Source organism: Pyxicephalus adspersus, chromosome 2 (genome assembly GCF_032062135.1).
Source record: "Pyxicephalus adspersus chromosome 2, UCB_Pads_2.0, whole genome shotgun sequence".
NCBI lineage: Eukaryota > Metazoa > Chordata > Amphibia > Anura > Pyxicephalidae > Pyxicephalus > Pyxicephalus adspersus.
In genome coordinates, this window is record NC_092859.1 from 28,374,036 (window position 1) to 28,390,125 (window position 16,090).

The window sequence follows — 16,090 nt, forward strand, 5'->3', positions numbered from 1 at the left end:
CATGATACAAAATTGGGAAGGAAAAAAATTCCATAAAACTTTAAAGATATCGGAGAGGAGCTGCATGATAAAGTAAAAGAACTGGTTACTCCTTCTAAACATTGGAAAACTGATCAGCCACCTGGATCCATCAGATACCTCACTTAGATAAATGAGAGCACCCCTTCATGTGTTGAGACCAATAAACTGACTTGGAACCCCAGACTGACAAGGTATAAGAAATGAAAACAGTGGAGTGGAGCAGAGGTAAAACAAAAACACTACCACAGTGTAGGTGAAAATCTGGGTAAAATTAAATCAAAGTTTAATTAAATCAAATTAAATTAAAGTAAAAATACTAAATGAAAAGGAAAAAAAATCAGCACTTGCATTAAAAATTTCAAAGTGTTATGGAAAAAAAAACACACACACATTGGAAGCATGCTGATAGTGGGAGGGTTATACCCTGTAAGCAGAAATAAAACCACATGGAAACAAGATTCCTTTGTTCAAAATATCTGTTAAAAAACATTAAATTTTATTTTAAAAAATTCAAATTATAGTATTAAAAGCTTAATGATAGGCTGGACCTCCTACTAGGAGAATGCCAGATGAAAAGCAAAAATATATAGTTGGGCTGGTAATATTGTTGAGCTATTGTAATATTCATGTCTGCTATTTAGGAAAAGCACTCCATTACTCTCTGGTTTAGCATCGCAGTTGACACGGATTCATTAACCAAGGAAGAGTTGAAGGCAGAAAGGAGACATAGTAAGAAACTGCTGAACCAAGAAAATAAATTGCTTGATCAAGTCCTCTGCGCTTCATTTATCTGGCCATACAGAGTGAAAAGTTTGGGTAAATGACAATAACTGTACTGAAATAAAAAAAATAAAAAAAACATGCAATTTCAATATCTAAATATTGAAATAAGTATAAATAAGTATATCTAAAAGTGGATCTACAATTTCCCTTTAAAGTGTATGTAAACCCCAACAATATACTATTAAAGCATTCTCTCCTAAATCCTTGAAGTGGTCCTTTGTACTATGCACATTTAAGTCTCATTTCAAACAATATTAACGCAGCTAGTTCTACATAACTAGAACTGCGGAACACTTTCTCTTTGTTAAGGGATTGGTAATGGATGTTCTATAATCCTGTCCCAGGCTGCTCTTCCACAGAAATTGTACAGCGAACAAGTGCTGTCAGTCAGGACAGAAGAGTGTAATTGTCAGGATCACCAGGTTAAAAAAAAATACTTGAAATAACACTAATGCATCCATTTTATATAAAGATTGGTTGTTTGCAATCTATTACATGTTTGCTCATGGTTTTAAACATACTTCAATAGTTTACCTTTACATATAAATGTACCTACCCTCTTCTTTCTGGTAGCCAACAACCACTAGAAGAGCTGCAAAAATGTATATTGTAGTTGGGACCAGTATACATCTTTAAGAAAGGGTGTGCAGATAATGGAACCTTTAGTCCATCAGAATTCTAAACTGTGCCAATATAGGACAATTATACATCACAGGGTGGTAGCACACAAGTGGCTAAAGCTTGGGTAATTGTATTTAGAAAACAAATTTAACCCAATCAACTAAGAATTCCTGAAATTAGAGAGGCGTAATGGCTGACTTTACAAAGCTTACCAATGGGTAGGTCCAAAATCCACATCTGAAAACAAAGGGAGGCCCACAATACAAGTTATCATCAAGTTTTCTGTTTTATTTAAGATTTTAGTTTTAATTTTGAAGACAGAGGTACATTTTCTTGGTTTAGTTTTAGCGTCAGGTTATAACCATGTTTTAATTTGTCTTTTTTTCCCCCTCGCTTGTAGGCTTCTCCTCTTCTTGATCTTCAATACTGCTTTAGAACTTCCAGAAATGGTAAAGTTTGGTCAAAAGCTGGGTGGCTGGTCAAACGCCTGCACAGGACATTACAAACGATGATATGGAATAGCTGTTGGATTTGTCATCCCCTGGTCGCATTTTAGGAAAGCAAAACTGATCTGCTGCAAAAAGAGCACGCAAAAAATTAAACACAACCGTCTCTTCCTAATACCTAGACGTGTGTCAATTTGAGCAAAGGGCAAAATATCCTTGTAAGTGCCAATAGCCTGATTTTGCAAATGAAACACGGGTCCAATAAAGCAGATTATTCATTATAAGCGGTTTGGATCTTCATGGCTGAAGGATGGATGACAGAGTGTGACACAGCAGCTGGAACCAGTAACACCAACACCTTTCCAGATCTTGAGTTAGAGAATAATAAAAAAACAAAAAGAAATCACGTGTACTGATAAAAAGTTTGGTTGACCTAAGCTTTCTTTTTTCAGCTGAAAAATTATTGGCTTAATGTCATCACAATTTAGGCCTGCTGTACTGAATTTTGAAAGCACTGCTGACAAATGGCAAAGAAAAAGATTGGCAATGAGTAAGACAATTCTACTTATCCATTTCACCATAACCCCTTTATTTCAAGAGGGCTTAACAGTAGATGTAGATAAAATTCTGCCCCTTTGGTCCTGAGGAAAAAAAAAATGAAATGATTTTGTTCACCAGCCCTCAAACTCTTTGAAGAATTACAAAAAACCCTCAAGAAAACTTAAGAGGCGTTTCATTCAAATGGCGCTCTCTGTTAAGAGAAGCACTGATCATGTTAGAATACTACTTCCCTAAAGATTTTAAGATTATTGTTCCTTGCTACTTGCACTAGCTAGATCTGAGAGCTGTAAAATCACATTTATTCATTTTTTAACAAAAATATAAATATCATGCAGCAGACCAATGATCTCTTTTATAGTGATTGTTTCTTGAACAAAAACTTTTTTTTTTTTGATATTCCATCTCTTTAAAAACTTTCAGGAAACTTGTGGTGCTCTTTGCTGTTGGCAACTTTCACTAACAAGCAGAAACGACGACGGACTCTCGAAAGCCAACTTTTTTTTTTATTTTGGAGGGATAAGGGGTTGGTGATCCCCTTAAAATGAAGATTCTTGACAATTCTGGAAACTGTTAGAAGAGAAGAATTATATGAGAGGGAAACACTGAGGATTTGATTTTGACTGAAACTGGGTGGTTGAGGAGGGGAAGCAATTCCCAAATTCTAGCAGTCCCATAAATTTCTTTTTCTCAATGACGGTCCAGGGTGGAGCTCTGTAGTAGATCTGTAGGTGTTTTGGTTGGGGGTCTGAAGGCGGTCTGAAAACCTGGGGGTGGGGAGTGGAAACTGGGGGGATTTGTGGGGGGAGGGTAAGGGCTCCAATTTGCTCTGTGTAAGGGGATCTGTGTGCTGAAGAGGTTGTTATGAGGGTGGTGGGGAGGTATACTGCTACTGGGGCCGTCCAACTCTGTCAGAGCTTGCAGGGACTTTAACCAGTGTGGCGGATTGTCATCTTGCAGAGGTTCTAAACCATTTCCTGTGGATGACGGGATGCCTGGAAAAGAAAAAAAAGAGGAACAGTGTCAACACAATATACAGTATGAAAGCTCAAGCTTCTAAGGACCAGAAAGTCTAAATTATTATATATTATTATAATACATATTATAATATGTATCTATAATATTATTATATATACATATTCTTTTTTCATAAACAAAACCAGTAGTGCCTTTATCTGACCTCCTTTGAAGAAAACATGTTCCACGGGGAGCCCTTGCTTGAAACATATTTAAATTACATTTTTTAGGTAGTGAATATTAGGAAAATCGTTTTTTTGCCTGTGTATCCTAAATAAAAAAAAAAAAAAACAACTTTCTTTCTATTCTTGTTCTCGAGACAACAGGAGATGTGAAAAAAATCTCCTTTTAAACACTTCCTAGTATGAGAGCTGCCTTCACTGAAAGATTTTCCCTCTATTTCTTTTCCTCTGAGCACTCCAAGTTGGTTTTACTAACACTTCGTTTCCCATTAACAAAATTCTAGAGGGCAAATCTATTCTGATGATACACAAGCAGCAATAAATTCCTTTAATGTTTCCAAAGGCTGAGAAGTTTTCCCATGAAAACTGCACCCAAGATACTGAAGCATCACTTGATTGGGGTTTACGGACTTTCCAAAACCGCCAGCTTTTTTTTTTTATTTTAAGTTGGACAAGTTATTCTAAACTATATGGAAAAAGTCTGCAGGCATGTGACTATATAAAGCACCTTTGATTTTAATTTGTTATATCGCATTACAAAAACATGGACTTAGGTAGTTGACCCAACCACTCCTTGCAACTTTAACAGCTATGACTTGTGGTACACTTTCCAGATTTTTGGAGTGTGTCTGTGTAAATCTGATCCAAAGAAAAAATATTAAAAATTATCTGAACCTAATTTGGATCGATATATCTAAACAGGAATTGAGCCTGTGTGACTGAATGTTATCCAATTTAGGAGTCAGCCCATTCCAAATGGTATTTTTTTTTTTGGTGGAAAATAAAACCTGACATTTGCTTCTCTTCAGGGAGCTTCATTGGTTAATTTCTGCAAAATATCCATCTAAACATCGATTCTGGCTATTAAAAGAGATGATTACTCTGCCTGCTAGATTTTGTATGTTAAAGTATAGAGATGTGAAAGGAGTAAACTAGCTGAGCTTAGATTGTATCAGAGGAAATTCCATCTAGAAAAATTACTAAAATTTGTTAAAAATAAAGAAATTAATACCTTACTATTTATATCAAATCATTAAGATGATCACGACATGATTAAACAGTCTGAGCAACAATGTTTTGCTTGCCTGTTGCCCCGGGTTGGATCTCAGAATCCATAATATTCAGGTAAATCAAGTAACTTTGTTGTAGTTTTTATCCCTTGAGAATCTCAGTAAAGCCTAACTCCAGACTCCAGGTTGCTTTTTTTAGTTTAGGTATATAAATGGGTTTTTACACCAAGTTTTATTTAGGGCTTTTACAGAAAAATTATTGTGGAACTAAACCCAGTTTATACTCAAATTGTCCCCATTGTTGCCATCATCTGTTGCAATCTTCAACCATCCTGGTTGGCCTGGACTAGCGCTGGGTGGAGCAAATTTAGTCCCAGCAGGCACATGTGCAACTCCGCTATTTTGATAGCTGAGGGGATCGATCGGGCTGCTAACATTGCTTACTGCAGGATGAACTTCATCTGTCCTTTTATGAAACAAAGCTCTGCCTGGTCGTTCTCTATTATGCAGACCATCAACAGAAGAAGAGCAACGCGTACAGATCCATGTCCTCCCTGTTCAATCACCAGGCTGGGCACTTAATAGTGTCTAAGCTTTACCGCTAAACTGCAGTGGAGGAAATTGGTGACAAATGCTTGGGTGTAAGTGTGTGGTAGGTTTTTCTAGCGCACAAGACCTTTTCTCTCTCTCACACTGCTAAGTAACAGAAGTAAAGTAGATCTAATTTCTAAATGGACTATAATTAAATTTGCCCTATGTAACAAGGATTATTAGTTTTAATTTTCAGGTCAATATTTTTTTTTTTTTTTCAGTGCTGTTGGCCTCCTCTCTCTTCCAGACATTTTGTCTACATACATTTGTTACACTGTCAGCAACACATTGTTCTTGATTGACTTCCTGAGAGTGACAATATTAGACCATGTCTTTGCAACGTATGTTGGCAAATCACCTAAACTCCCTACCATGGGTGCGGGAGAAAACAGAGCACAACTAGGGGACAGTTGTTACCCGATAAAATAAATTGCCTAAAGCATCACAAGGTTTTTTTTAAAGAAATTTAATTTTGTAATACCTTTATCATGTTGTAGATGAAACCTCTGGAATTGCTTTTTTTATTTAATTAAGTATATCCTAATAACTCACATAACACATGTAGGATTCAGTTTTCCGTTTCTTGAAAAAAAGTATAACCATGTAGTTTACGCCATTCTGAACAAATGTGGAGTATTGCTATACAAATCAAGTATTAAATTTGCCAAGTTCGTTGTGGCACAAATATGATTCATTATGTTACCCAATGATTGTTTCAAATTAAAACAAAAAATCATTATGAATTTAATTAGAAAATGATTGTAGATCAGAATTATACATTTCAGGATTGTCCCTCTGCCACTGCAACCAACACCTAAAAGGAGAATGGGCTTGGTTGCAGATGCTGATTAAATGGTTGTCCTATAGCTGATTGGGCAGAGGGGATATGTCAATCCTATAACGGACATGCGAGGGGGAGGAGGGAGAAGCAGTTACCTGTAATGATAGCGGGATCCATCCAGCTTGCCGGGCAGTCCCAGTTCAGGCTGTTGGTTGTGGCAGTGTTGGACGTTGGTGCACTGTGGGTGGCGTTTGAAGGGGAAGAAGCATTTGAGAGCCCACCAAAGTTGATGTTTATGTTGGGCAGGAGAGCCCTAAGACCATCCTGCCATTCCTTCATATTTATACTTTCTATTGAATTGCTGTGGTCTGGGAGATTTATACAAAATAAAAAAAAAAAAATAAAAAATAAAAAAAAAAAAAGAAAGTTTCCATTAATGACTTTGGTTTAGGAATGAGATTTAGATGTAATTCCTTTAAATTTACTAATCGATTGCAATAGGGATTTCGATTAAAGGGGACTTGTTTTTTAATAAGTCAAAACGCAAAAAAAAAAAGAAAAAGAAAAAAAGGAAAAAAGAAAGAAAAGAAAAGTCTCACATACACTAGTAAACTGGAGGGAAAATGAGTCCCTACAAAAACCTACATGAAGTAATTGTGGCAGTAAGGGCATGCATTAATATATATCTATGATGCTGGTGTTAAAATTGATATTGTTTAATTATATTACCTGGGGAAAAGAAATTAAACAAAATAGTGATGGAGCACAAATAGAAAACTTTTTTTTTTTTTTTTTAAAAAGGTCAAATATCTTACTAGTCATGCGATCTCTTATAGAGAGCATAGACATCAAAATCCTTCACCAGTGTTAATATGGCCCCACGTTCAACCTGATTTTTGCTAAAGAAACTATAAGCTTTTGACACCAATAACATTTTATTAGAGTAAAAAAAATATTTGTACTACAGTAAAAAATCTTTCAACGGTTAATAGAAAAAAAAAAACCAAATGGATCGAATGCTAGAAATCAAATGAACAGGAATACTGCTGTCTACAAGAGGTTCAGACAATGTAAAAAAAAAAAAACAAGGGTAAGGCTAGCTAGTTGCTATACTTCTACACTCGCTCAAGAACTCAGGTAGAGCAAAAAGTGAATCAAGAAAGAGGACATCCTTTAACAAAGACTAACAGGCTCACAAAAAGAACCTAAGAGGCAACAGTAAAGAAGCTACTGGAGAAAATCATTTTATAAAGTATAGAGCATAAAAATCCATTTATACTCCCACGTTTATTTACTTATTTTAAAGAGGACAGGGGCCTTCAAAGTGTAGAATCTAAAAAATGTGAAGCCAAAAAAAGGTGTGCTGAGCAAGAATGGCAAAAAAAAAAAAAAAAAAAAAATGCAAAGTTTTCCATACATAAATTAGAGTGGGTGCCTGCAGGACTTTATGTCTGGAGAAAATCATTTTATAAAGTATAGAGCATAAAAATCCATTTATACTCCCACGTTTATTTACTTATTTTAAAGAGGACAGGGGCCTTCAAAGTATTTTGCCCTATCAAGGGTGGAAATAAAATATTTATGCAGGACAAACATTGAAAAAAAAAAAAAAAAAAAAAAAAAAAGCAAGTTTTTCCATAAATAAATTAGAGTGGGTGCCTGCAGGACTTTATGTCCATAGCTAGCATTAACATCCACCCAAAAGAATGCTGTAACAGTTGAAATTAAAGACCAGGTAGTAACTTTACAAATGGAAGCCTGTTGTCAGAAAACCCTGGAGGAACAAAATTCCCCAAAGAGGTGTTAGGATCGGGCCTCTATTTTATTAGGATTGTCTCCCAAAAATGATGAAAGGAAAAAATGGAGAAAACAAATGACAAAAATAAAAATGGAAGGAGCAAACGTTCATAGTAATTTATAATGTATGCATAAATTAAATTGGCATTTTGAGGGTTTGCTTTAAAAAGATGACTTACACTTTTTAGAGCTTAACAGTCATGCAAACCCTCTTACATTGTAGATGTGAGAATACATTTTGCTGGGCAATGCAATGAAAATATTGCTCTGTAAAATCTTGCATCCACACTTTCTCTGACCTTCTCAGCTCTTCAAGCAGAGCAAAAGCCACATCTTTTATCATATTCTCAAACAGAATTGTGATGTAGAGGAAAATTTGTATGAAGGTAAGACTATTTAAGGTCTCTTATATCACGGATTACATTGGGTCATTTCAGGACGACCTGACAGATTTACAGAAAGTGCAGTTTATGAAGCTGCAATTTTAGGACATCCTCCATAAAGTAAACTACAGGCCATATATCAGCCAGGCACAGATTTTAGCATTGGGAAAAAAGGAATGAGTCAATGCTATAAGATTTTGAAAATTTTGTGAAAAGTTCAGAGAAATAACTGCTACACTGGAACAATCATGTGCAACACAGTGTTTGCATTTAGGTTTCCAAAAGTTGTCTTTGAGTCAGGGGCATAGAAGACACCTGCACTGCCAGACCAATGTAAAAGGGATGCATCTGTGAACTGGACATAAAGGCATGCTGACATAGTATCCAAGCAAGTATGATGTTGGTTGACAATGCAAATTCAACAAATTGGTTTTCAAGCAAATGAAATGACAAGAACTGCTATGATGGTCTTTGAAATGGAGCAATATAGAAGAATCATTATATATTTTTCTGTCTTGGGTTTTAAAGTTCAGTTTCTTTAATCAGCACCTGCTTAAATTTTAGTTTTGATCCACCAGAAGGAAATATGAACGGTTTCTGATTTTACACTAAATAGAGGCATACTCCACATTTATTCCTGAAACTCAAGAATAAGCACTCCTTTACCAAGCACAAACTTGTTGAATTGAAGCTGTGTCCAAAAGATAATGTATCAAATTGAGACGTTTCACATAGCTAAATCCCACATATCAGAAATTCCGGCAATGGAATAAAAGGCCTATCCAACATAGCTTTAATATTAAAATATAAAAACGTGTATTGACAAAACATTTCTTGTTTGACAAAAGTATGGATTTAAACCATTATAATTATTTTTGTTGCTGTCGGTACTCGGGAGATTTCCCTTCACTTTCTATCCCAGAGGATACAGCAGTAAGTGAGGAAATATGAAGCTTATGCTTTCAGTTGTCACCAGAACAGATTTCCCCACTAGAAGATCCACCTTGAACTCCTGTGGCGACAAAAGTATAATCATGGATTTAATTTCCTACTGCTCTCTCTGGTATAATGATCATGAGACCAAAAAGAGAGACAGTAATAAAAACAGAGGATCTAACCCTTTACTAGTATATGCAATCAATTCTTGCTTTAGGCTTCTCTTTTGCTGCAGAGCAAAAGAAATGGCAAAAAATCACTGTGCTTACCCTTAGTAAGAGGGACCGTTTTTGAGTCTGTACCAAACTCAATCCTAAATTTCATAAATTTTATAAATATATCTATACCACAATTAGATGCAGTTAAAATGTATAGTTTATTGAGTACATAAACAATATGGACATGTAAAAGATTAAAATATTATAATAGGCAGATGAATGAATAAATCTTTTGCCATACAAGATCATTCTGTATTATAGTTTCACATGGTAACATGTTTCACAGAGTCTTCTCTGCTTCATCAGACCCAGAAAACTGTATTCAATGGCCAAAATAGGTAAGTGTCTTCTAATTCTGTAATAGACAAGAAACTTTGTACCTACACTTCTAAAGAATAAGAATATATACTTATTAGTCATAAGCAAGAAAAAGGGAAAACTTCAAGTATACATTTTTGGATGTAATTATGCAAATCAAGTACTTACAAAAATAAAGTGTAGTTGTTGGGAATGCCTTTAGAAACACTGAAGACTTCTCCCCCAAATTGTATAATGATATCATCTCTTTTTTGTGGCAATACCAACTCATATAAACAAATTGGGGCGTATATGAAACTCCTGTGTTTTACAAAAATTATCATTAGTATTCTAGAAAAATGGGATACTTTTAAATATCTAATAAGCAGGTAAGTAATTCCATCCTCAGTCTCAGAATCAGTGTGATGAACAACCCAGGGAGATATAAGACCAGAGGATGTGTGCAACAAACTAGCCATATGAATAATTTTCATATTTGTAAGTGTTATAATATATAACACAGGAGTTTCATAAAGACACCTATTTGTTTATATGGGTTGGTAATTCTACAAAAAAAAAAAAAAAGGTTATCATTATACCATTTGGGGGGAGAAGTCTGCAGTCCAAGAACTATACTTCATTTTTATAAGTGTTTACAATTTGCATACTTACATCCAACAATTTATGATGCTTGAAGTTTTCCTTTTTTTTGCTTATAAATAACAAGTATATATTCTAATTCTTTAGGAGAAGCGTAGGTACACAATTTCTTGTCTACTACACATTAGGAGAATTGTATCTATTTTGGCTATTGAATACAGTTTTCTGGGTCTGATGAAGCAAAGAAGACTCTGTGAAACATGTTACCATGTGAAACTATAATACAGAAGGATCTTGTATGGCAAAAGATTTATTCATTCACCTGACTTTCTTAAGTTAAGTTTTATAGTTTTAGTACATAAATGAACAATAATGATATATAAAAGATTAAAATAAACTGCATCTAATGGTGGTATATATTTATAAAACTCCATTTTTGTGGTGCCATATTATATGTGTTTATCATAACAGGGGTGTATGCCACAATTATTAGTTGATTAGTTGCCCTAGTTCCAGGCACCATATTTTGATATCAATCTTAAAATTTCCTGCCGCACAACTGAGCTGCAATACACCTGTGTAGAACTACCCTAATGAGTTGCATGCCAGGCAGTGTAGAAATATTAAAGTGGATGTTTGCCCAGGCTATGAACACTAAAGTATTAACATATTCTGAATAGTTGGTAAAAGCTCCTTAAATAAGCCTTTTCAAGGTTTAGAACAAAAGCACTAAAATCTAAGCTTGTTTATGTTCTGTTGCTGCATGATCTTGGCAGTGTACAACAGCTCTAAAGCATAAAAATTACAGGTGTTAGCTGTTAGGGTCCAAAATTGACTGTCATTTTCTTCTTTTGTGATCTTTGAGGATTTCTAATAATTACTTTAAACAGGAATAAACTCAAAAATGAAAGAAGAAATAGTGACCAGGCAGGTATTATTATTGCAGAACGGACAGATGATGCTCCTTATGCAATAGAACGACCTTCCTTGCCTGATTGAAATTTTTTTTTTAAATTGCACTCACCTGTCCTCTTTCTGGTAAAGGTGCCGCTATCTTAACCCAATCATCCTTGAGTTGTATCTCCGGCCATCTTGATTGCCCAGGCCGGGATGATGTAACTCCCACGTAGGCATGTGGGAATTCATTCAGTGCCAGCAGCCACAGGGGAAGCCTGCGACTTTTTTTTTTTGACAGGTGAAAACAGCGATTAGGCAGGTCAGTATGTTTTATTGCAGAAGTGACATTGCTTTCCCCTTCTGCAACAAAGAACTGTCTCATCGTTCATTTTAAAAGCAGAACTTTAGTTCCATTTTATTATTTGAGACAGCTTATTTCACACTTTAGTATGCAATGTATCTTACTAAACACAGTGTTCAGATGGTGCATTTGTGGGGCCATTAACAACGAACGTGGTAACAAATGCACTAGGATGAACAAACCCTTTACTGCTCATTAAGAATATTTAAATACTTTGATGTCCATTTTCTGGGCATTGATGAACTTTAAGAGAGTAAAAAAAACATTGCAATAGTTACTTCTTAGCAGTCAACAACTAAACGGGCAACGCTAACACTTGTGCTTTCTTGACAAGTGTGACTGATTGAAGCACTGTGATGGGGATGGTTGTTGCTAATGTTTTGTAACATTCTGGATCTCCATTGTGCAGCAAAGACAGGACATTTAAAAAAAAAACAAGTTGGGGTTTAGAGAAAAAGCAAGAAACATAAAAGCAGCCACTGTGCATTATCTGTTCAGCTGACTGGCAGTCATGCGAACCTTTATGCTTCATTGCTTAGAGTAACTGACCTAGTAGATTCTGACAACTTTCTAGAGCAACATTTCTCAACCCGAGTTCCATGACAAGCTAGGGCTTCTGGAGCAATGAGCAGTGTGTGCCTCTCAGTGACACCAGTTATCTTTTTTTAGCTATCTATAGGGGTCACCTTCTTCCCACTGACCACCATGCTGATATACTGTGAGCTGTGGATGTAGTAATTATAGCAGGGGTCCCTGAAAACCTGCAAGTTATTTTAAGGGTTCCTCCATATTAAAAAGGTTGAGAAAGTATGTTCTAGAGATTCTTGATGTACATACTCTTTTCAGGTCAATGTTATAAATAGTAATGAAGGCAGAAAGTCAGCAAAAAAAAAAGACAGGTAGGTATCATTTTCAAAAATAGTTCAGCATGGGAAGACCTGAATTTCTTCTGTGAATCATAAGACATTTTTAACATCTTAAAAGCGCAACTGTACAGAGAACACACACGGCATTCTTTGTTCGCATTTTTCAAATATACTATATGGCCATAAGTTTATTAAAACCTGAGCATCGCACCTATTTGTAAGTATGCTGAACATCCTATCCCCAATTCTTGAGCATTAATATGGAGCTGCCCATACTTTGAAGCTATAAACTAACTCCACTCTTCTGGAAAGGTCTTGAACAAGAATTTGGAGGCACATCTGAGAGTTTTGCCCATTTAGCCAAAACAGCAATTCTTATGTCAGGTATTGATGTTGAATGAGAGGACATGGCTTTCCTTTTGTATTTCAATTCCTCTCACAGGTGTTTACTTGGGTTATGAGGGTTCTGTGCAGGCCACTTGACTGACTTACCATAAGTTCATGAAGTTGGATTTGTGAAAAATGCAGACATGCTGGAACAGTAAAGGGCCTTCCCCACACTTTCCAAAAGTTGGCAAATTCACAAATTTCTAAAACGTTTTTATATGTGGTAGCATTTTTTTAAAACACAAAATGCCATTTTGAAGGATGTGAACAAACTTTTGGCCATAAAGCCTATAGGGATATAGGAACATCACAAACCATCACCATCTGCTGTCTCTGATTTTAAAAGAATAAATGACCAAGAAAGCAGACTAATCCAGTAAAATATGTGACTAATTCAGTTGCCTCAAACCCCATCCCAGTTGCTAGAATTAATAAATATTTAACATTCATTTAGGACCACTGACCAAACCAGGCTTTCTCAAGTCATTAATCTGAAAAATATGAAGTTTAACCCAACTTACCTGAAATGGGAATCCCACCCAGACCTGTATTGTGTTGAGGAGGGTGGCTCAAGTCCATGAAATTACTGTTTGAGGTTGGGTTTGCCGTGTGGTTCAAGTGCATGATGTTATTGCGAGGAAAGGCCATCCACGGATACCGTGCTGCTTGGCCCGGGAAACTGAATGAGTTATAAACTGGTCTGTGTTGAAAGGGTGGGAACCGCTGTGGTAAAACAGGAAAGGTGCTAGAGATCGAGTTGGCGTTGGTGACTGTGGTGGGATGAAGGAAACCAGATCCTGGCCCTTTGGCAGTAGTGTGAGAAGAGGGGTTCTGAACTGAGGTGGGGGACAGTGATGGCTGGTCTTGGACAGACAGTTCCTTTTCAATCAAGTCTGCTAAGGCTTTGCGGGTGATATCAAAGGGATCAAAGCCCAGGTCATCCTCTTGCTGTTTAGAAGAGCCAAAGCCAAATGCAGCTTGCCAGTCCGTAGATGAGGAGACCGGGATTGTTTCTGTATAAATAAAGGATATGTTAGCATTGGATGTGAAGTAAAAAAAATATAACAAGCTCTCTACTAACCATAAAAAGGAACACAATTTGTAATTTATACATTTTGCTTCTCCTTTTCTTTTCTAATGGGATTTTTTGATATTTAAAGAAGACTATCCAAAAAGTCCCTTAGGTAAGTGCTGGAACTACAGAGGTCAGACACAAAATTTTGCTTACAAAACATACGCAGGTAGACATTTTTAAAGACGACTTTGCATTATATTGACGTGTCCCCCTGTAAAAACTTCTAGCTAGTTCCTGGAAAATTAGGGTCCCAAATCTTGAGAAGGCTCTCACTCCAAAGAGAATCATCCTTCCTTCACCTGTGGCCAAAATTTGGGGCAATTTTAAAAATTCTTGTCTTTACAGGTAGATTTGGAAATACTAGCAGTCAATGAGGGACTGTGCCAATCATTATACATGGACTTTGCAAAAGTTAAGGTTAAAAAAAGTTCAAGTTCGACTTTTTTGTATGTTTATAATTATGTTTATACAATGGTCTGTTTATGCCATCCAACCAGATCCCTCTATTCCTAACTTTTGTGCTGCTAAGAAATTGAAAGTTTTTTCCCCCTGCACTATGAACAATGTACCTGATGTAAAGAGGCTCTGTGGCTCTGGAGCTGTTGGCCATTCACTTGATGTCTGTGGGGAACTGGGGAATGGAGGAAGTCCACTGGGAATAGGATTTGGGTGCCGGAAGTTGTCTGAAAATAAAGACTGTGACTCTGTTATGGCATCTTCGAAGGGAGACCGTGCACTGTGATTTGCTGAACTGGTGGGGATGGCTGTATTGGGTTTGGATAAACCTGGCGGAGGCGACGGGGTGTCACTTGTTAATATCTGTTAAGAAAAAAAAAAAAGCATTTAGCAAAAATGTGAACGTATCTTTGATAACTTATAAATGTAGAGGATAATGTACAAGGAGACCAGCTTTCCACTAAAGACCTAATTAGCATGACAAAAATCGTAATAAAACCAACCACTAAATGTCCATACAAGCTTAAACATGCTAATGGAATTTCTTTAATATTCCAAAATCTGCATAAAAGTACCTGGTGATGCTTTTTAGGCATTTCCTGTTACAGAGCATAAGTGCTCTGTCCCTGTGTTACAATCATGTTCCTGCCCCGTAACTTTTTCATATAGGCAGGGAATGTAGACAGCAAAGAGGCTGGAGAAGATCAGGCAATTCTCTATGATAAAGTGTTTCATCCTTTGGATGAAAGGAACTGTCTCTGGCAACTCCAGAATCAGTGCCTACCTGGAGTGGACAGGAGGGCGATAATTCACTTGACCAGCCTAAAAACTGTGTATCAATAGATCAAACTAGCTCTTGCCAGACAAAGTTGGGTTTGGCAACAAAGCACCAGGGTCCATACAGCTTGCATAGTTACATGGAGCAGCAGGAAAGGGGGTGCCAACAATGGAACTGGTATTCCTTGGGGTCAAAGGGGTCTGAAAAATGGCTTAAGAGACAAGGGAACCTTACCATACACATTCAATTTTTTACACTTAGTGGAAATGGAAAATGACATAATTTGAACACCGACCCGGTAAACATCTGTTAATTGACAGGGATAAAACCCAATATTTGCCAGAACAGAGATCATTACCCACCTGTTGTAAGTTATCACCATTTCCTATACTTAATGACTCTGATGACTTGTCGACAGAACTGAAAAATAAAAAAACAAAGTGAAAAACATTAAAGCTTGATGAGCTTTTATCCTGAGCTTAGCTTACGGCGCAACTGAATGGTTTGTTGTCTGAACCCAGCAGTATATCAGGGGATGCATAAGGTTGATACCAAGTACAATTAAGGCATTTACACTGCTTATCTATCTTTTTCACTCCATTCTAGTATCTCCCCAAAAAAAGGTCGTCAAATCATCAGATGGGTCTTGTGGGTAAAATAATCTGTAGCAGTGGGAAACACAGTGGCAGCTGTAGTTTTGGGCACTGTTTAGTAAAGGGCATACAGCCAGTAGGTCCCATCCTCACCTCCTCTTCCCAGACATTCACATAGCCTCATTCTTCCTATTGTGAATGGCAAGGGAGAGAGGAAGATTGGACTGCTGCTGGTTGCATGAATTTTTCACCTGACAAAACAAAAAAAAACAAAAAAAACACCTGCTCAATGAAAGAACCTTGCTTTAAGAAAGAGATGCCTGGAACAAAATAAAAAGTACATTTTGTCTGGAGTTCGGCTTCAAAAAAATGTGTAATACAGAGCTAAACTAATATTTGCATCTTATCACAGTTAGGCAGGAGTTTAGTCCTGCCA

At 36.5% G+C, this 16,090-nt stretch overlaps 1 protein-coding gene across 1 annotated transcript in view; it reads right to left on the reverse strand.

The window, feature by feature from the left end:
* Positions 1-1,692: 1,692 nt before the first annotated feature.
* The window catches only part of CNOT4 (CCR4-NOT transcription complex subunit 4), a 44,496-nt gene continuing 30,098 nt past the window's right edge, over positions 1,693-16,090 (reverse strand). The window contains exons 8-12 of the mRNA XM_072398960.1: positions 15,424-15,481; positions 14,397-14,646; positions 13,274-13,765; positions 6,166-6,378; positions 1,693-3,424 (exon numbers count right to left, since the gene is read on the reverse strand). Of these exons, the coding sequence (XP_072255061.1) occupies positions 3,120-3,424; positions 6,166-6,378; positions 13,274-13,765; positions 14,397-14,646; positions 15,424-15,481 (1,318 nt within the window). The 3' untranslated portion in view covers positions 1,693-3,119. The remainder of the gene's footprint in view (positions 3,425-6,165; positions 6,379-13,273; positions 13,766-14,396; positions 14,647-15,423; positions 15,482-16,090) is intronic.